At 38.3% G+C, this 21,298-nt stretch overlaps 1 protein-coding gene across 1 annotated transcript in view; it reads left to right on the top strand.

Moving 5' to 3' along the window:
- The window catches only part of LOC103153898 (zinc finger protein 385D-like), an 84,719-nt gene that overhangs the window by 17,550 nt on the left and 45,871 nt on the right, over nucleotides 1-21,298 (top strand). Inside the window, exon 3 of the mRNA XM_007574983.2 lies at nucleotides 17,105-17,212. Within this exon, the coding sequence (XP_007575045.2) occupies nucleotides 17,105-17,212 (108 nt within the window). The remainder of the gene's footprint in view (nucleotides 1-17,104; nucleotides 17,213-21,298) is intronic.

The following is a 21,298-nucleotide window of genomic DNA, read 5'->3' as shown; positions in this document are numbered from 1 at the left end:
GACAGATACTCTGATAGCGCTGAATAGAGTGTGAGAGTTGGATACGGTGTTACATTTTTATCTTTTATCTCGGCTGAACTGTGGACCAAGCACAGGGGCAGCCAGATGCCTTCAGGGAACTCTCCCAGTTCAATATTTCATCCTGATGGGGCCCAGCGATGTTGGAGGGGTCAGCGCTAAAGACCGATGGGACAGCGGAGAAAGAATAGAGTAACACCAGGTGAACATAATGTCTGTGGGAAAAAAGGTGCAAAGAGGGAAGAGGATGAAAAGTAGTGCAGAGAGAAAGAGCTCAGAGTTAAATGAGAAAAGTAATTCAAAGGAAGAAAACAACAGAGCTGCATTTGATTGGCCTCTCAGTAACATGCACCATTCACATTCAATTTACTGAATTCATATGCGTCAATTTCACCTCCAAAAAAAAGAAAAGTTTTTCTTCTTTTGTTTGTGATGACTAATTTGAGTGGAGGAATAAGCAGAATTTAAATTGTATCAAAGCAGTCAGATGATAAGAGCTTTTCTGGTCTGAAAGGTCGCTATGCAAAGTAGAAATCAAGTAAACAAGGATAATCATCAGGTAGAAAGCAGAGCTTATTCAGAAGGTTTAAGTGAGAAACTCAGAGTGTAAACAGTAAAATAGCTTGTTAGCAGCCTATTTAAACCATCGGCGCTGTTTGGAGAGTAAATGCAAATTTCATGAATTTCAAAGAACTGATTTTTTTTCTTTTGCTGAATGCAGACTTCAATAATATACTCTTTTTACTATTATCTACATGGCGTGCCAGTCTGGCCTTCACTGGGTGCAAAGCTTTCTGCTGAGTTATTAAAGCCATTATACACACATAATTGCACTCTTGAGAATGCAATACCCTGATAAATGTAGCATGTAGCAGCAGTAGCACTGGCAGGCGGCAGCATTATGATGAGCTGCAGAACTGGTTGTCAGACAAAATTAAATAACCTTAAAGGTGCAGTATGCAACTTTTATTTTACAAAATGATTTTTTTTTACATATTTGTTAAAACTATCACTGTTCTATGACAGATAGTTTATGAAAACATCAATTTTCTCCACTGCTGTGTCCAAAAACAACCAATCAGATCCAGGAGGCAGGTCCTAGCGCTGTCAATCATGCCCATGTACTCGCTGCTACATATGGTAATGGCGGAGAAACAACTTACAGAAAAACAGCTCATCATGCTAGCCAACCTTAGCATTCATGTCAGGTGAACCAGCTGTAGCTCAGTACAAAGAAAGGTGGAAGGAGTGAGCATTACATACACAAAAATGATTTGCAGCGCCAAGAATGGATGTATTTTTTTTTTTTTTTATTTTAAACCAAATTATATAATCTAATGAAATTAGTATTTTGTATTTATTCCGGTCATATTTACTGTATGTCAAAATATTTTTATGGTGAGTATTGTTAAAGTCCAAAAATAATGACAAAAAACATAAGAAAAGAGGCTGAAACATGGAAATTTAATTGTATATTTATTTATCAGATGTTCAGTTATTTAAATACAGAAAAAAAAGAATAGTAAGATTGTTATGTTGTAGGAAAAATGCCACAGACAATCTGATGGAGTTGAATGCAGTGAATTCAACACCTTTGATCCTAACATACATGCACTATTCATGCCAAAGTGACACATATTCTTCAAAAACATAAGAGTTGATGTTTCACAAAGTCTACCTCTGATTTTCTGACATTTAGACCTATTTCAATATGAAAACATGCTTGGAAATAATGGAAACAGCCAACAGACTCAGAAACTGTCTCTGGCAGAGGCCAAGAACCACTTTTTAACCAGATTATATATTTTATAATGGGGATAAATTGATGTCTGAAATGGTAGTTGAGATCTGGTGGCTGCACTTTGGGATGATGACAGAGAAAAGTGCGGCATATTGCAGAAGGTTCAGCTTAAACAAAGAGAACCCAAAATATCACAGTAACATCACCAAGCTGCACATTTTACACTCCTCAAACCTGTGAATACGTTAAACGTGTGGATATACATACACCTGTATAATGCCTGTATCAAAATTCCAGTTTAGTTAGGTAAAGTCAAACACCCTGGGACCAGTTTAAACTTATAATAGTGTTTCCATTGAAAATAATTAAGCTAGACTAGAGGGCTGGGGTTTTCTGCTCCATTCAACAATCTCATTATAGTGGAAGGAGAAACTTTCTCCACTTCTTCTTGAACTTTGTGACTGCTGCGCTATCAAGCCACTTTTGATCAAGCTGCATATTTTGGTAGATTTTTATTGTCTGGGTTTTTCCCATCAACCTTGACAGAAATTTCACAAGTTTTCTTGGTGATTTAAATTTTTTTTATTTTAAGTTCTGTTGTTTCTGTTAAACTGAGGACATCGCAGTTGCAAAAAGCCTGTATCCCAAAGGCTGAAGAAGTGCTTCTTCAAAAAAACACTGAGGTGGCACTGTCTAAATCTATCAACACCAAGTCATAACCATATGACAGCCTGTCAGTGGGAGTTGAGCGACTGTGCAGTAAGTCCCCTATCTTCATCAGTCATCCGGGTTTGGGCTGACAGACTACCTATCACCAGTGCCAGATTGTATCACAGAGGCATCAGAGGTTGGTGAGGCAAGCAAATTGGGCTCAGGAGAGAGATCTTTCACTGTGCGGCGGACCTCGTTAGACCCGGTGTTATCCAAAAACAAGTGACATGACCACAACGTCTTTAACACTGCATTACACAAGCGCTTGCTCCCAAAATACAGATTTAAAGAATGGCTCTGGAAGTGGAAAAAAAATAAATAACTGCCAAACCTTGCACTCTGCTCATAATGCTTTTATTTGCTTTATGTTAACTTATATTATTCTTGTAATTTTTAACTCATGAAAGTCATTCTAAATTCACAGTTTGAAAAGGATAATATCTACCCACTTGTTGGCTCAGTGTTGTTCTTCTGGTCATGATGAACGTCATGACAAGATAGAATAAAGATAGACGAGCTAATCCAACCAAACAATGACCTCATTAACAGCAGATAAAGACCTGATGAAGCGTTTCTGTTTCCATTCTGCCATACTCTGTCAATAAACCACAAAGACATTTTAACTTGTCTGCTTGAGGCAAAAATTCATCCCCATATTTCTCTTGGCATTTCCTCTTGGCTTTATTTTGCGTTTTTATTCATCAGACATCGCAAAGCTGCAGTCAACACCTACGGTTAATATGTTGTGGCCAGGAATTTGGTATAAAAACATAACCAGAGCCACATTCAGAGGGCGGCCAAGCTGATTAAATTTTTGGTCGGAGCCCAGATTTAATTATGTCCCAGTGAACGTTTCCTTCTTGTCAACACAATTCTTTATTCCCAGTGCTTACATAAGGTAAGGACAAAAAGGCATAAATCCTAATACTTTTATGATACAACATTATTCAATAAATTAGAATATGTATTCATATGAGGCCCTTTTGAAAACAACAAGGTTTAAGCAGGTATTAAACGTACCTTTAATTTAGCCCACATGTCACATGTGTAATTAATCTATATAATGCAGTGATAAAGTTTCTGAAATAAATGGGATTTTAAATAATATTCTAATGTGTTTAATTGGTCTGTATCATACAGAATAATGAAACAACAAAATAGATTTGTTTACCTTTTTTCCAGACTGACTTTGTTTCTTATCTGTTCTGGAATTTCTTGGGATCGGAAATTTATGTTTTGCTTTTTGAAAGCTGTTGCTCCACTTTGTGTCTTTGGCAATAAGTTAATTTTGTTTTGGTGTCAGGATAATGAGGAGTTTCAAAAATGTCACAAATAAGCAGGCACTGCCCCATTACCTGGCAACTCCAACACATTTGGTCAGCTGGTTTTGTATGCGCTGTACAATGGCTGCTGGAAAAGGCAAGTGTTTTGTTGTTGACTTACCATCCAGAAACTGTTTGCTACGGGGTTTTTTTTTTGTTGTGCAGGAAGCTCCACTTCTGCTTTTCAAAGATGTACGGTTGTATAATTGCGCATCCGATTGATGACATTTTCATGTCAGAGTGTAAACAAAAGAAAACATCCAGATGTTTTTTGGCAATAAGTTCCGAATGTAACTTTACGAGTAAGCAGGCACTACCTCATTACCTAGCAACTCTATGAATCCCAGCCTGTTACCTAGCAACCCAAGATGAGCTCCACTGCATTGGGTCAGCTGGTTCTGTAGCTTTTCCAGCAGCAGTACAATGGCTGCTGGAAAAGACAATTGTATGATTGTGCAGTTGCAGCCATGTTCATCTATAAGTGTACATGTTGAGTTGGGGGGTGTGGCCAGCAGCACATTATTTGCAATTAATAAGAGACAGAGATCTCTTTTTTGTGCAAAATAATGTAATGAACTTGCTTTATATAGTACAAATGTAAAACATGTTCAAGGAAGCATAATGGGTCACCTTTAAATGTAGTCGGGGTAATGTTTTCACATCGGGCAAGATTGCATTGGAATCTGTGAGGAGTTTTATAACATGTTGTGTTGGGAGACTATAGTCTGGTGTTTCCACCTGAAAACGCCCCAGTTGTAATATTTTGGTTGACACAATGCCCTCCCCCTGTAACGCTCCTCTTTTCATGAACAGTTGGAGTCCGTTCGCGCTCGCTGTGGGGAAAAACGTGTGTGAGGTGGAAAATCCCCCCTATCAGATTTCACTTGCTAATTTCTGAAAGCCCATTCTGGCCAGTCTGTGTGTCGATGCACCGGACCGGGTCAGGCGGGGCAGGTAATTGGGAGACGTATAGAGAGGAGGATTGCAGCTGACAGATCATTCATCCCCATTTGCTTAATAGTAAGCGAGTCTGGTTACTGTGAGTACAGCATGTCGACCTCATACAGGGAGAAAACACTACGTCTCTTTTTCTGCTTGGCAGATTGAAATGTATAATGTTATAAAAAACAATATTCCTCATGATCTGCAAATGTGCGAAAAGAAAACCAAACATAAACACGAAACCTTCTGTTATACATGCACTTCAAATATGGCGGAGATTGAGTTTAACACTCAGGATTTTCATGAAAGTGTGAGAAAAAAAAATCAACATTTTAATTTCAGAAAGCTTCAAAATCCTCTCCATTTGTGTTTAGTCTTACATCTGATAGAAATGAAATTGAGTTTATAAACTTCCTTACAGAGGCCTTAAGACGACTTGCTGAAGAAAAAAACCTCCAGTTTGCTTTTAGTGGAGAAAAGCTGCTAATCTTGTGGCTGATTAATCCCAAATGTGATTGAAAAGCCAGATTTCTTGTTGGTTAATGATCCAGAAATAAAACATCTGTTACAAACTGCAGATATTTCAAACTGCAGCAGCAGCTTTTTAAGGAAAAAACCCTGACAAAGACGAGTTTAAAACATACCTTACTGAGGAAAAGGGCTAATGTTAATGTCTGTCCCATTTTTTGAATACCTGTTTTATTCCATCCATATAATGTGCTGCAGATGGTGATAAATGAAAGGGAGATGTTTCAATTTATAACCAGAAAGACTGCGATAAGTCAAAATTAGCATCGCTTTGCCACGGGGACGTTTTTGCTCCAACTTCAGAACTTTGGCAGCTTTGGAAAGAAAAAGTACATCCAACTACATAATGTCTTTACAACCTCTCTGGTGCACAGTTTGCAGTTCAAATGGACTTTATTTACATAGCTAAGGACATTTTTTGAATTACTGTGATTAATGTTGATCTTTGAATTCAATTATTCCAGAAAGACATGCTTTCATTGGTACTGGACACAAAAAGTTAAAGTTTTTATTGTGCAATTGCAAATAAGTCTTAGCAATGTATGTTTTCGTATGTTTAGTCTGATAACATTATGGTGCGCTCAATTTGTAGTCCGACTTCTAAGCTGGAAAAATTAAACTGGATTCCCTCCCTGTTGGAAAGTTGGACAATTTGAGATCCAATATGGCCGCCTTTCGCATCAGCAATAGCTAGCTGAAATGTGGAAATATTTATTTTAATGGACACATTGTAAACTCTAAACTGTACAAATTAAAAGAGATCTTTACATTGTGGAAATTGCATCTTAAATTATTAAAGAGGGACTTTATCAGCAGTTATTTGGACATATTGAAACTGTATCCAACTACGTTAGCTGGAACGCTTTTAAAGCTGCAGTATGTAACTTTTATTTTAAAAACATATTTTCTTTACATAAACTGTGGCCATGTCGTGACAGTTGGTTATGAGGCAGATGATCTGTGAAAAGATCAATCTAATCCACCTCCATTTCTAGCTGTTATTTCTGTCTGAAGAAATTCACCGCTCCTGGCCTAAAACAACCAATCAGAGCCAAGAGGAGGGGCTTAGCGCTGTCAATCAACCTCATGTTCTCATACTAAATGTGCTAATGGCTAATGGAAAACTGTTTATTGACTGTCATTGGTGGCTATGTTAACTAGCCTGAGGATTCATGGTAGACTATGCTAGCTGAAGCTTAGCAGAGAGCAAGAAGGGACAAGCATCGCCACACCAAGTTGTGACTGACTAACTTGTAGTTAACTAGAGCAAAGTCAAAATTGCTGAATTGGACAAGCAGGAACAAGCAAAGACCAATCTAGCTTAAAACCTGCCTAAAGCAGTTGCAACTACCAAACAAGAGGAGGCAGCTTCACAAAACCTCTTCAAAATAGCTGCCCCGCTAGAGGAATGGATTCAGGAGCCTTTTATAGGGTGCAGGTGGGCCTCATCAACGTCTGATTGGCTTGGCAATCCTCTGCTGGTCCAATGGTGTAGCTGCTTTCCTGCAGCCTTCAGGCAGCCAATCAGGGAGATGTGCCCTCACAGCTGAACCTGCATAACAAAAAGGGAGCCTGCACAGCCTCAAGGGGCCAGGGGCCGTAACACCGGTCCTCACCGCCCCACTGCCTCCTAGATGTGCCTCCATTCCAGAACAGCTGATTCAGATGATTGCATGACCAAACGTCTGACTTTATCTTAAACACACCACTGCGATCAGAAGTGGCTAACTTTAAGTCTGATTGATTTAGCCACAACTTCTACACTGAAGAGCGTTGTTGTTCCTGTGACATAATCTCTATACTGCATTCAGCTCATACTTATGTGCTGATTTCTCTCTGCTTTTCTAAATGTAATGGTTCAACATGAACTCCCCAACTACCTCATACCTAAAACTAACCAGCTCCACATTTTTGCAAACGCAGGAATGTTTAAGTAGAACCGAAGTCTCTGCAGCTATGAAGGTTTACATATGATTATACAAGGATTTTTCAAATGGTATGGGCTTTTCAAGTTGGAGAGCTGAAATCACAGACTGTGCTTTATGCATAAGCAGCTGATTTACACCTCCACAAGTGTAAATCTTTAAGCTGTGCCATGCATACTTACATGCATAATGAAGAGGTTTGAATTGCACAGCAGTTAAACAGCATTTTGTGTTTGGTTTTGTAGATTGTAAAGCAAAATATGCTCCTGATTTAGTGGTTCAGTGTTATTAATTTACAGCAGCAGCATGAACTGGAGTAAATCTGTGCAGAGCTGAAAGGTAACATAACAGAATTATAGTTTTTAAAGACTAGATGAGTGAATCTTATTTAAAGGAATCCATAATTGTGATTCAACATCATGGGTTTATTGTCTTATTGTTGGGGAACTTTCTGCAATACTGTGTAAAACTGTAACCTTTTCCTGTTTTATAGGACATTTATTCCAAAATAAAAATGTGAAGGCTTTAATATTTTCATTTTAGCCCTTTTGTTTTCCATAAATCACGCAGTTGTGCAGCTTTATCCAGAGAAATGACAAACAAAACCTTGTGCAAGAAGCAATAGACGGAGCTGGGTTTGTTTTTGACCCGTCTGTCAGGCGTCTGCGGTAAAAGTCAGCGCGTCTCAACCGCCATCTCAGCTCATCCCTGTCTTGTTCTGTCACATTATCTGTCAGCGCGGAGCGGGCAGTGGCGGCCGTGCTGAACTTTGAGATGGACGGGCCTTCTGCGGCCTGTCAGATAGCATCCAGCAAATGACCTGCTTATTCTCCAAGCGCTGTCGACACTCGGCCGCTGACAGAAACACATCAGAGGAAATCAAAGAGAAGCGGGCGAATGAAAGCAGACACTCACAGGCAGCGAGCTGGGGGAGAGGAGAGATGCATTTATTCACATTGATCAGATACCTTGAGTTTCGTTAGGCTTCCTCAGAAATCGAACTGGACAGCTTTCAGCTCTGCAATCACACAGGATAACACAGCTTTCCTCTGCAGGCCAAACAGTTCCATCAGCAAGGAGTTTAAATCTTGGACAAAACACGTTCCATGACGTATTTTACACAAAATCATTCTTAGATAATGAGATTTTACACTTGCACGTGAAAATAGCTTCAAACAGATGCGCAATTATACAACTGTACATCTTTGAAAAGCATTAGTGGAGCCTCCTGCACAACCAGTAAGAATGCAGCAAGTGGTTTCTGAATGGCAAGTCAACCAAAAAAATACACATCCCAGCAGCCGATGTACAGTGAATACTGTGGCAAAGCATGCTGACCAAGCATGCTGGAGCTCTGCTTGGGTTGCTAGATAACAGGCTTGGGCTTGGTTGGGGTTGCTAGGAACGGGCTAAAATCAACTGCTCCCGCCTGCTGATTTGTGACGTTTATATTCCAAAGATTTTTGAAACAGTTCGTTTTCCAGACACCAAAAAACTTTAACTTATTGTGAAAAAGCAAACGGCTTGTTTTTTTTAAGCGTTGGGCTGTTTTTAGAAGCAGCGGAGACTCAACTGGAAGTAAAAGAAACACGCAAAATGTGTATTTTTTTAATAGTTCCCCTTTAAAACCATTTAAAAACATTCAAAAGCCGAATACGTTCTTATTTATATCTTGAACCACGTTTTAATAAGTAAGGTAAAAACTTCAGGAAACATCTTAATTTAATTTGACACCACATCCACTGCTGCTGCGCTAGTTTCTCAACAAATGGTTGCTAGGTAACCAAAGAATGAGTGAGTTGCTAGGTAACCAAAAAGTGAGAGTTAGTTGATTCCACCAACTTAGATGAGCCTTGAAAGGTTGAGGTGCCTATTGCAACACTGTTATTGATTTATTGTGTTTAAAAACGCCTTACATTGGTCATAAATGAGGACAAATGTAAAGTTTTGATCAAATGAAAGAACAAAATCTCACTGGACTTACTATTCGAGGCATTTTTCTCTCTTTCTGCAGGGCTCATGTTGGCATTTTGATGAGGTCGATTACTTTCTTCTTTTTTCCATCCACATCAGGGTTGGATGACTTTTTGTGAGCTGCAGTGTGTCGGAGGCTCTGAACTGCCTCTTTCTGATGATGTAAAGATGTTTACGTGAGTGAAGAACCCGTTCAAATGTTGCCTTTCCTCAGACAGCAGATTACCGAGTCCTCTTTCCCCCCTCTGATCGGCGGCGGTGGCTCTCCTGCTGCCGCCGCCTCAGGCCACAGGCTGTTTCAAGGCAGACAGCTCATCAGGATGACTGACAAGCCTTTGCGCTGCAGCTTGACCTGCTGGGGGAAAAATTGCATATTAGAGCTCTAGGAAGTGATTTGAAAGATGACACTGAATTTAAGGCATATAATGAGAACGTGCTCTGTGCACCGCTGCAGGCTTCCAGTGTGGGCATTCGCTTGGTGTGTGTGTGTGTGTGTTTTGGGCTGATGTGTGCAGAGTGGATATGCTCCCTCAGCGCTTCAGCGTCTGCCAGGCGAGGCTCAGTGGGTGGCTGATGAGTGTGGAACTTAGGGGAATAATCTTTCTCTATTTCAAAGAAATCAATAAAACAAAACAAGAAAAACAAGAATGCTTTTACAAATGCTTATAGATTTAGACACATGCTCAAAGAAACATTTGGATCCGTCATCTTAAATAAATAAAAAGAGAAAGTTTGAGATTAATTTCAGAATTTTTCTAGAAAAAAATTTACAATTTCTGAGCTCCAAATGTAAAAAATTTGTGAGAAACAAACTGAAATTTTGAGATTAATTTTAGAAATTTTCTAGAAATAACTGAGTTTCAAAACTTTCTGAGATTAGTCTCCAAATTTAGATTTTTTTTCCCTCAAATGTTAAACTTTTCAAACTCAAAGATTTCCAAGTTTTTCTCAAAAAAAAATTCTGAGATTAAAATCAAAATTTCAGATTTTTTTTTGTTGCAAATTTTCAAATTTTGCAGTTTAGAAATTTCCATATAAATTGTTTTTATTTGAAGGCGGAATGGGCCAAAAATCACGCAAACTATTGTAAGAAGCTTGTGGAGGGAAACCCAAAACGTTTGACCCGTTATGAGTCCGTGATACTGACCAAATGTTATGCAAACCTACAAAAGTAAAACGTTTAAATGTTTTTATTTTTCTTGTTTTCTGGCATTTAATTTTGGTAATTTTAACTAAACCAAAACAAGAAAAGTTTGGTCTGATTTAACTTCAAACATTGAGAAAAAAAATTAAACTGTATTTAGATATATTAATTGTGCCCTTTTTAAATGTATGTATGCTTGTACATTGCTTTTTTATTGGATTTACTGTTCCACAAGTCACTCCACAGGTCGACATGCGTTTTATTATTCTTTTTTTGTGTGTTTTAAAAAATTAATTTCTCCTCTCAACTTGCGTCCTCCTCTTTCTGTAAACAATTCTTGAATATTTTTGGGTCGTAGATTATGTTTTCTGTGCTGATCTGAATTTCTTCAAATCTCCAATGCGCATGATTTTTATGAAAAGTGGGTTTGTGTGTTCTTTGTATCGTACTTTATCCTTTTTGCTGAAGTGTGATCATTGGCTTCAGAGTACTTTTGTGACCCCAGACAGAGAGAAAAACAATGCAGCAGTTTTGGATGCAACATGTTGCTGATTCCTCTGAGAATTGCAGCTGTTTCCTGTAGACTCCTTGTTTCAAAACCTATGGAACGATGTGCATATGTGAATGCAGCTTCTTAGCTACTAATAAAGCAGCAGAGCTGGAAAAAAAATTACAGCTTTATTGGAAATTATTGATGATTCTCCACAGATAGGCAATAAAAAAAATCTTATGTGTTTTTTCTGGATTTCGCCTTTACGTGCGGTCTCATCAATCTGGAGTTATTTCACAGCCTCTGCTCTGGGAAGGAAGGAGGAATAACATATTTCTATCCCAGTGCATGCATGTTTCTAGTAAGAGGTCACTGATCTCTGGTCGCCCAGATGTTTTCAGCTCGGGTTAGCTCAGGTTTCCAACGAGCTGCAGAGGGAAAAAAAACGTTTTCACGGCCAGCAATGCCGGCCAACATCGTGTGTCATCGTCTTCTTCCTTTGGTGAGATTCACGCCACATAGGAGGCCTGTTGCACAACAGCTTCAGGTTTTTTGTTTGTTTTTTCCTTGCGCTTCAGCAGCAAAGTGTGTCAGAGCAAATCAGAGCCTCTTGCTGTGCTAATAAGATGCAGAGGTTTCAGTGTTTTCATGTGCAGCTCAGTTCATCCCCAGGTGAAAGGTTGGGAGTGGCTCACTTTAACTTTTGAAAGACAAATTCGGATTTTAAGCTGCTTTTTCTCACTAAAACTCACTAAAATATTTAGTAGTTTGAATTTGGAGTTAGTAGATTATGCTAATCTATGCTAATTTGTCCTGACTGTAATCTTTTCCACTGGTTTTCTGAAGTCCTTAAAGGCTTTCTTTGGGCTTTTAGACTCTTTGGACTTTCTGCTTTTCTGTTCATTTTTGTCCACTAGCTAATTCTTTATAGAAGATGTAATTTAATATTGACAAAAAGTATCTGTTGGCAGATTATTTCACTTACAAAGTGACATTTTTCCCATGTTATAACTTATACATAAGTTAAATAATCTGCCAGTGAAACTAGAACTTTTTCGACAATATTAACGAATTATTTACTTGAAACAAGCTCCTATATCTCACTGAAAAGTTACTTGTAAGTAAGTTTTGTCTTATTTCAAGTGTATTAAGATATTTGCACTGGAGAACAGATTTTTAAATCAGTTTGTGTTATTTAACACTGTGCAGTGTGAAAGCGAACTGCAGCAGCTGAAAATGTAACAGATTTTGGACAATGATCGAACCGAATCTACTGGACTATCTGGTGTGGAAACAGCCTAAAAGTTGCAGGATTTCGGAAACTTGAAACAGACACTTACAAAAGTTATTTTCTTAATAAATCCAGTGGTGCTTTTAGCTTCATGTTTGTTTAAAATAGCAAATCAATCTTCCTAAATCTGCCAGTTTTTGGTGTGGAAGTCTTTATTTAATTCCCCATTGGATCAGTGAAGTATTATTGAATTTGAAAGAAATAGAATTTCATTTTCCCCTCACACATGTCAGAAAGTTTTTCCGTGTCGAAGCCCTCAGTTTGACCTCAGTTTGACCTCAGCACTTCCAGATAACTCACTTTCCTTAATTACAAAATGAACTGAGGAAATGGGTACCTGAAAATGCTTTGCTATCTTCTTATTGCTTTCTCTCTGCTTTATTGGCATCAGTTATGTTCCATTTCTGAGGGGCGGGAAGCTTCTGCTAATTGCTGGGCCCAGATATGGAGGCGCAGGAGACTGTTTAAAACTTATCCATTTTGCTGCATCGCCATTTTTCTCTGATTGTCATTGACAAGGTGTAATTTGTATGTGTTAATGGTTACAATCGCTCCACAAAATCGTCTTTGTGCATCTGCTGACTTGGGAGAGTTGAGCAGCATTATCTACTGTAGAGATGTAATTAGATTAAATCTCTTGCTTATGTTTGCTACAGAGGATTATGAGTGTATTAAGAGAACTTTGTGTGGCTTCCAGAGGCATTGTCAGGAATTCAATGAAACTTTTTAATTATTGTTTTATTGTAGCGAGATTTGAATTACAAAGCCAGGAATATTTATTATAGCAGAAAGGTAGAGTTTGGGTTTAGTCACAATATTAAACAAGAAAAAAAGCGTGAGATTTATAAATAAAGTCATAAAAAAGATGTACTCACAACAGATTATTCTTTAAAATAAGAGCAAGTGCTTGTATTTTGAAAGAAATCATCTTTTTATTAGCTTATTTTGTCAAAGTTATTTCTTTTTTAGGTTGGAAAACATTATAAATGAAAAAAAAAAACGTGCTTTTCTGGGCGTTTGTACTCAATCAACAACTGTTTCCGTGACATTTCATCTAATCATTTAAAATTATAACGTTCTCTGCTCCAGTCTTCTTCTTCCAGCAAATTTTTATTCAGATGTTTTTTTTCTTTTTATCCTCTCCTTTAGAAATGCCACAGCTAATGTTTTGAATAAATTGGAGCCACTCTGTATCTTCCAGTCAGTTTCTAATCCGAAGCTGCAGAGTAAAATAACGAAGAACTGGATCTGTCATGTTTCCTTTAATGTCGCTCGATAGTTTCTGCTAATTTTCTACATATACTGCAAAAGCACAAAATATTACCTAGTATTTATGTCTAGTTTCTAGTGTAAATACCTTCAAATAAGACAAAACTAACTTTTCAGCAAAATATAGAAGTATGTTTTATGTAAATAATTAATTAATATTGATGGAAAATACTAGTTCTACTGGCAGATTACTTCATTAACATAGGATGTCATGTTATAAGTGAAATAATCTGCCGGTGGAACTAGTATTTTTCATCAATATTAATTATTTAATTAAAACAAACTTCTATATTTTGCTGCAAAGTTACTTATAAATTAGTTTTCTGTAATTTCAAGTGTAATAAGATATTTGCAGTGGAAACTGGACCAAAATAGTTTCCATTCTGGGGGATTTATGCGGAGAAAAGACATTATTAACTGCGACCAGACAAAAGAAAAGTTGGTGGAATCAACTCACTCTCTCACTCTATGGTTACTTAGCAACTCACTCACTCTGTGGTTACCTAGCAACTCACTCACTCTGTGGTTACCTAGCAACAACCTGCTGAGTAACGGCAGCAGTTAAAGGTGATTCATAACTAGTTCATAAGCAGTTATGAATCACCTTTAATCAACTGTTTAGAAAAACAATGGCGTGGAGTTAAAACTGGATAAAAAAGGAAAGGTCAAGCAGTATTTTAGATATTTAAAACTAAAAATGAATCAATAATTATTGATATTGACTGATATAAAACACTTATTGTGTCGTTTTTCAGCCCTGACATTAACTTGTGATATTGAACAGCCTTTAAAAACTGAGGTTTTTAACAGATTGTTTTATTTTTGCTCCTTCACCGGAGCCATCCAGAGTCTGATATAGGCTGACCTCTGGTTGCTCTCAGTCAGATGACCTCAGCCAGGCGTCAGCTGACCCCAAAGCTGACCCCAAAGCCTCCCACCCAGCTGCTCCTTACAGACACCGGCGTTCAGCCTCTGTTCCAGGTTCACGCTTCCAGCTGCATCTGATTACTTTCTGTTTGGTGAAATGTCTCTTTGCCTGTTTTTATTAGTTGCTCATTGCTGCTCACAATTAAAACTTCAAAGACATTTCTTGAGGATAAACATAGGAAAAAGTACCGGTGTACCATAATGGTAACACTTTATTTGACTGACGTAACACCTGTCATAGACGTGTCATAGACGTGAACGACTCTGTGAATCCTTATGACGGTTGTTATGAGGTGTCATTCGGTCAAAAATGACATTTTTAATGCAATGTTGATGCTTTAAAAGTGTCATTATTTACCAAATAATGCAAAGTTCACACTTTTAATGCAGCTTTTAATCTAACATTGCACTAAAAATATTAACTGAATGATGCTTCAGTCATAAACATTCATGAAGACTAGTCACATTTACTCATTTTTAGTTGAAAACTGAATTATTGTTTACTTCTTTTAGTATTTTTACTATGTTGTAGTTTTTACTTTTCCTTTAGTATTTTAATCCTTAAAACATCCAAAATTTCCAAAATATAAAACAACTTTATATTTTGGCCCATCTGATGAAGTAATGCTTAGATATTAAATGTTTTGATCAGTTACTCAATACCTGAGTATACTTTTTTTTAAGCAAATTCCTTTTTACTCTTACTTGAGTAATTCTTTAGATGTACTTTCAGAGTCACATAAAGACAATTACAAAGTCGGCCTTCTATCACCTGAAGAACATTTCCAGGGTTGAAGGACTAATGTCTCAGCAAGTAGGTAAATGTAATTGAGTAACTGTAACTAGTTCCTACCAGCTCTGTACAGACCCCTCCAAATAAGAACCTTCTGGTTCTTTTTGGGTTGCAGTTCAGGTTAACCTCTGAGATGTTTCTTCAAACTAGCTAACATCATTACACTCTGCTGAACAATTGTCAAGATTGATTAATCTTCCCACGCTGTGCCAACACGTCTCCACTTTCTCCCGCCATGAGGCCACTGTGAGAGTTTCCCCAGTCAGACGGACCTGTTGGTTCTTTTCGGAAAGCGAAAAGAAAACAGACAAATTAGAGTTTCACAGACGCAGGAAGCTCAAAATGCATGTAATTTCTGCGCTGCAGCGGCTCTTTTGTGTGTCGCATGTTCTGCCGACGGACATTTTTCTTCTTCCTTTGTCAGTGAACAATGAGTCCATCCAGCTTATTATCTGCGCAGCAACAGCTTGGTATCACTTCTGCTTCATATCATGGAGCTGCACTTCAAAATAAAACATCTGCCGAGTGTTTGTGCTCTGCTTTGCTAGATTAATGAGCAGAGAGTGGAAAAGTGAGATATGAGGTTAGGCTGGACCCGAGGTGCGACACGCCGCCTGCTAGTTGCCGCGCCGCCAGCAGCGGCGAGAAGATAAATGAGCAAAGTTTGTTTTTGTCAAGGAGCTTTCTTCCCTCAAGCTGAGTTATTCTGGACGTACAACTCTTAATGCGTGTTTATCACTGAATAATGCTGGGTAAACGGTTTCATTATGTGGGATGACCTTTGTTTATCCGGCTTTGTCACAAGTCAGAGTCCTTTACAAAACATTATGACTCTTGTTTTCTACAGAAAAACGTTACTGTGTGGAGTAGAGAGAGTGACTGTGAGTGGTTGGGAAGAGGATTAGGGCCACTGAAAGAAGAAAAACAATTCAGAGTTTAATCCCAAAAATTCAGGTGTTTCTCATAATTTTACTGTAGAATTGATTTTTTCCCCCTCTGAATTAGGAATTTTTCTCAGAATTCTGATTTTAATCCCTGAACTATGATACTTTTTCTCAGAACTGACATTTTTCTCAGGATTCTGACTTTAATCTCCAAATTATGACTTCAATTTCCAAATGCTTAATTTTTATTTTCAGAATTCTGACTTTAAAACCAGAATTATGATTTCACAGTTATGACTTTTTCAAGATTCTGAGTTTCATCCCAGAATTGTGAGTTTTTCCCCCCAGAATTATGGCATTTTTCTTAGAATTCAGACTTTTAATCCCAGAAATCTGACATTTTTTTCTCTCAAAATTCTGACTTTAATCTCTGAATTCTAATTTTAATCCCACAATTCTAACTCCTCCCCCAACCCCCTCCAACAATTGTGACTTTAATCTCAGAATTGTGGCCTTTCTTTCTTGAAATTCTTAATTCAGTCTCAGAATACTCAAAATTCTGATTTTAATCTCAGAAGATTAAGATCAGAATTCTGGAGAAAAGCCAGAACTTTGTCTCTGGTTTTCATACATCTATACCACTGTTGCGTTGCTTTCATAGTGTTGACAGGTTTTTTCCATCAACCTCATTAAATCAGAGCAGAAACTCTTCTCGAAAGACTTTAACTATGCAGCAAACCTCTATCTAAGAGGAAACAATACGTTAAAAATTTTAATAATGTGAGGATATTAATAGCCAAAACATTTTTCCCTTTCTATCTAGACTATTGTAGTGAAAAACACAGTTAGAGGCAATAACTAAGGGAGAATCATTTGAATGATCCCCTTGAGGACTTTGCCAGCAGCCATTACCCTACGGTCAGTAAAAACTCTCCGTGTGGCTGAAAGAAGCACTTAGTCCTGTGAAAAAGCCTGAATTCACCCACCGAGGTGAAAGATTGACACACAGCTTTCCAGATCGCTCCAGGCAACCTGTTTTCTCTTCACAGCCCAGCGAGCGTCTGCGTAGTCAGGTGGATTTACAAGTCAGCTTTAGCACCGTTTTAATTAGCCTGCGCGTCTGTCTGTCTGTGTCCGTCCTCCAGATGGACCCGGTGCAGAAAGCCGTCCTCCATCACACCCTGGGCATCCCTCCCACAGCCAAGAGGAAGCATGTGTCCTGCAGCGTCTGCCAGCTGAGGTTCAACTCACAGGTGAGCGACTCGAATATAAATTCTCTGCAGAATCAGACTCCACAAAGGCTTAATTTGCTGGGCTGTTCGGCCCGAATCGCAGCTGCATTGAGATGCAGATCAAGTGTTCAGTCCTCTGTAGGCGATGATGCTGACTGAGCAGCAAGACAAAAAAACCTGACAGGTAGGCACTTTGTGAAGTTTATGAAATGCAACCGGGAGCACTTTCATGTTTTTTTATGAAGTAGTAGATTACTCTGCTGCTGAAATTACGTGAGGAACAGAAGTGAATAAAGAATTTTTTATTTTTTTACATGACTTCAAAGACATAAAACTTTTCTGCAGACACCAGCCATCACAAATTAATCCTCACTGGATCGCTTGTGTTGACGTGTAATTTTGTACGTGTTTGTACTTCAGTTTGGTTCTANATGATTGCATGACCAAACGTCTGACTTTATCTTAAACACACCACTGCGATCAGAAGTGGCTAACTTTAAGTCTGATTGATTTAGCCACAACTTCTACCCTGAAGAGCGTTGTTGTTCCTGTGACATAATCTCTATACTGCATTCAGCTCATACTTATGTGCTGATTTCTCTCTGCTTTTCTAAATGTAATGGTTCAACATGAACTCCCCAACTACCTCATACCTAAAACTAACCAGCTCCACATTTTTGCAAACGCAGGACTGTTTAAGTAGAACCGAAGTCTCTGCAGCTATGAAGGTTTACATATGATTATACAAGGATTTTTCAAATGGTATGGGCTTTTCAAGTTGGAGAGCTGAAATCACAGACTGTGCTTTATGCATAAGCAGCTGATTTACACCTCCACAAGTGTAAATCTTTAAGCTGTGCCATGCATACTTACATGCATAATGAAGAGGTTTGAATTGCACAGCAGTTAAACAGCATTTTGTGTTTGGTTTTGTAGATTGTAAAGCAAAATATGCTCCTGATTTAGTGGTTCAGTGTTATTAATTTACAGCAGCAGCATGAACTGGAGTAAATCTGTGCAGAGCTGAAAGGTAACATAACAGAATTATAGTTTTTAAAGACTAGATGAGTGAATCTTATTTAAAGGAATCCATAATTGTGATTCAACATCATGGGTTTATTGTCTTATTGTTGGGGAACTTTCTGCAATACTGTGTAAAACTGTAACCTTTTCCTGTTTTATAGGACATTTATTCCAAAATAAAAATGTGAAGGCTTTAATATTTTCATTTTAGCCCTTTTGTTTTCCATAAATCACGCAGTTGTGCAGCTTTATCCAGAGAAATGACAAACAAAACCTTGTGCAAGAAGCAATAGACGGAGCTGGGTTTGTTTTTGACCCGTCTGTCAGGCGTCTGCGGTAAAAGTCAGCGCGTCTCAACCGCCATCTCAGCTCATCCCTGTCTTGTTCTGTCACATTATCTGTCAGCGTGGAGCGGGCAGCGGCGGCCGTGCTGAACTTTGAGATGGACGGGCCTTCTGCGGCCTGTCAGATAGCATCCAGCAAATGACCTGCTTATTCTCCAAGCGCTGTCGACACTCGGCCGCTGACAGAAACACATCAGAGGAAATCAAAGAGAAGCGGGCGAATGAAAGCAGACACTCACAGGCAGCGAGCTGGGGGAGAGGAGAGATGCATTTATTCACATTGATCAGATACCTTGAGTTTCGTTAGGCTTCCTCAGAAATCGAACTGGACAGCTTTCAGCTCTGCAATCACACAGGATAACACAGCTTTCCTCTGCAGGCCAAACAGTTCCATCAGCAAGGAGTTTAAATCTTGGACAAAACACGTTCCATGACGTATTTTACACAAAATCATTCTTAGATAATGAGATTTTACACTTGCACGTGAAAATAGCTTCAAACAGATGCGCAATTATACAACTGTACATCTTTGAAAAGCATTAGTGGAGCCTCCTGCACAACCAGTAAGAATGCAGCAAGTGGTTTCTGAATGGCAAGTCAACCAAAAAAATACACATCCCAGCAGCCGATGTACAGTGAATACTGTGGCAAAGCATGCTGACCAAGCATGCTGGAGCTCTGCTTGGGTTGCTAGATAACAGGCTTGGGCTTGGTTGGGGTTGCTAGGAACGGGCTAAAATCAACTGCTCCCGCCTGCTGATTTGTGACGTTTATATTCCAAAGATTTTTGAAACAGTTCGTTTTCCAGACACCAAAAAACTTTAACTTATTGTGAAAAAGCAAACGGCTTGTTTTTTTTAAGCGTTGGGCTGTTTTTAGAAGCAGCGGAGACTCAACTGGAAGTAAAAGAAACACGCAAAATGTGTATTTTTTTAATAGTTCCCCTTTAAAACCATTTAAAAACATTCAAAAGCCGAATACGTTCTTATTTATATCTTGAACCACGTTTTAATAAGTAAGGTAAAAACTTCAGGAAACATCTTAATTTAATTTGACACCACATCCACTGCTGCTGCGCTAGTTTCTCAACAAATGGTTGCTAGGTAACCAAAGAATGAGTGAGTTGCTAGGTAACCAAAAAGTGAGAGTTAGTTGATTCCACCAACTTAGATGAGCCTTGAAAGGTTGAGGTGCCTATTGCAACACTGTTATTGATTTATTGTGTTTAAAAACGCCTTACATTGGTCATAAATGAGGACAAATGTAAAGTTTTGATCAAATGAAAGAACAAAATCTCACTGGACTTACTATTCGAGGCATTTTTCTCTCTTTCTGCAGGGCTCATGTTGGCATTTTGATGAGGTCGATTACTTTCTTCTTTTTTCCATCCACATCAGGGTTGGATGACTTTTTGTGAGCTGCAGTGTGTCGGAGGCTCTGAACTGCCTCTTTCTGATGATGTAAAGATGTTTACGTGAGTGAAGAACCCGTTCAAATGTTGCCTTTCCTCAGACAGCAGATTACCGAGTCCTCTTTCCCCCCTCTGATCGGCGGCGGTGGCTCTCCTGCTGCCGCCGCCTCAGGCCACAGGCTGTTTCAAGGCAGACAGCTCATCAGGATGACTGACAAGCCTTTGCGCTGCAGCTTGACCTGCTGGGGGAAAAATTGCATATTAGAGCTCTAGGAAGTGATTTGAAAGATGACACTGAATTTAAGGCATATAATGAGAACGTGCTCTGTGCACCGCTGCAGGCTTCCAGTGTGGGCATTCGCTTGGTGTGTGTGTGTGTGTGTTTTGGGCTGATGTGTGCAGAGTGGATATGCTCCCTCAGCGCTTCAGCGTCTGCCAGGCGAGGCTCAGTGGGTGGCTGATGAGTGTGGAACTTAGGGGAATAATCTTTCTCTATTTCAAAGAAATCAATAAAACAAAACAAGAAAAACAAGAATGCTTTTACAAATGCTTATAGATTTAGACACATGCTCAAAGAAACATTTGGATCCGTCATCTTAAATAAATAAAAAGAGAAAGTTTGAGATTAATTTCAGAATTTTTCTAGAAAAAAATTTACAATTTCTGAGCTCCAAATGTAAAAAATTTGTGAGAAACAAACTGAAATTTTGAGATTAATTTTAGAAATTTTCTAGAAATAACTGAGTTTCAAAACTTTCTGAGATTAGTCTCCAAATTTAGATTTTTTTTCCCTCAAATGTTAAACTTTTCAAACTCAAAGATTTCCAAGTTTTTCTCAAAAAAAAATTCTGAGATTAAAATCAAAATTTCAGATTTTTTTTTGTTGCAAATTTTCAAATTTTGCAGTTTAGAAATTTCCATATAAATTGTTTTTATTTGAAGGCGGAATGGGCCAAAAATCACGCAAACTATTGTAAGAAGCTTGTGGAGGGAAACCCAAAACGTTTGACCCGTTATGAGTCCGTGATACTGACCAAATGTTATGCAAACCTACAAAAGTAAAACGTTTAAATGTTTTTATTTTTCTTGTTTTCTGGCATTTAATTTTGGTAATTTTAACTAAACCAAAACAAGAAAAGTTTGGTCTGATTTAACTTCAAACATTGAGAAAAAAAATTAAACTGTATTTAGATATATTAATTGTGCCCTTTTTAAATGTATGTATGCTTGTACATTGCTTTTTTATTGGATTTACTGTTCCACAAGTCACTCCACAGGTCGACATGCGTTTTATTATTCTTTTTTTGTGTGTTTTAAAAAATTAATTTC

The sequence above is a fragment of the Poecilia formosa genome, unplaced genomic scaffold (assembly GCF_000485575.1).
Source record: "Poecilia formosa unplaced genomic scaffold, Poecilia_formosa-5.1.2 Scaffold366, whole genome shotgun sequence".
NCBI classification, from domain to species: domain Eukaryota; kingdom Metazoa; phylum Chordata; class Actinopteri; order Cyprinodontiformes; family Poeciliidae; genus Poecilia; species Poecilia formosa.
This window is presented reverse-complemented; position numbering and strand designations above follow the sequence as displayed.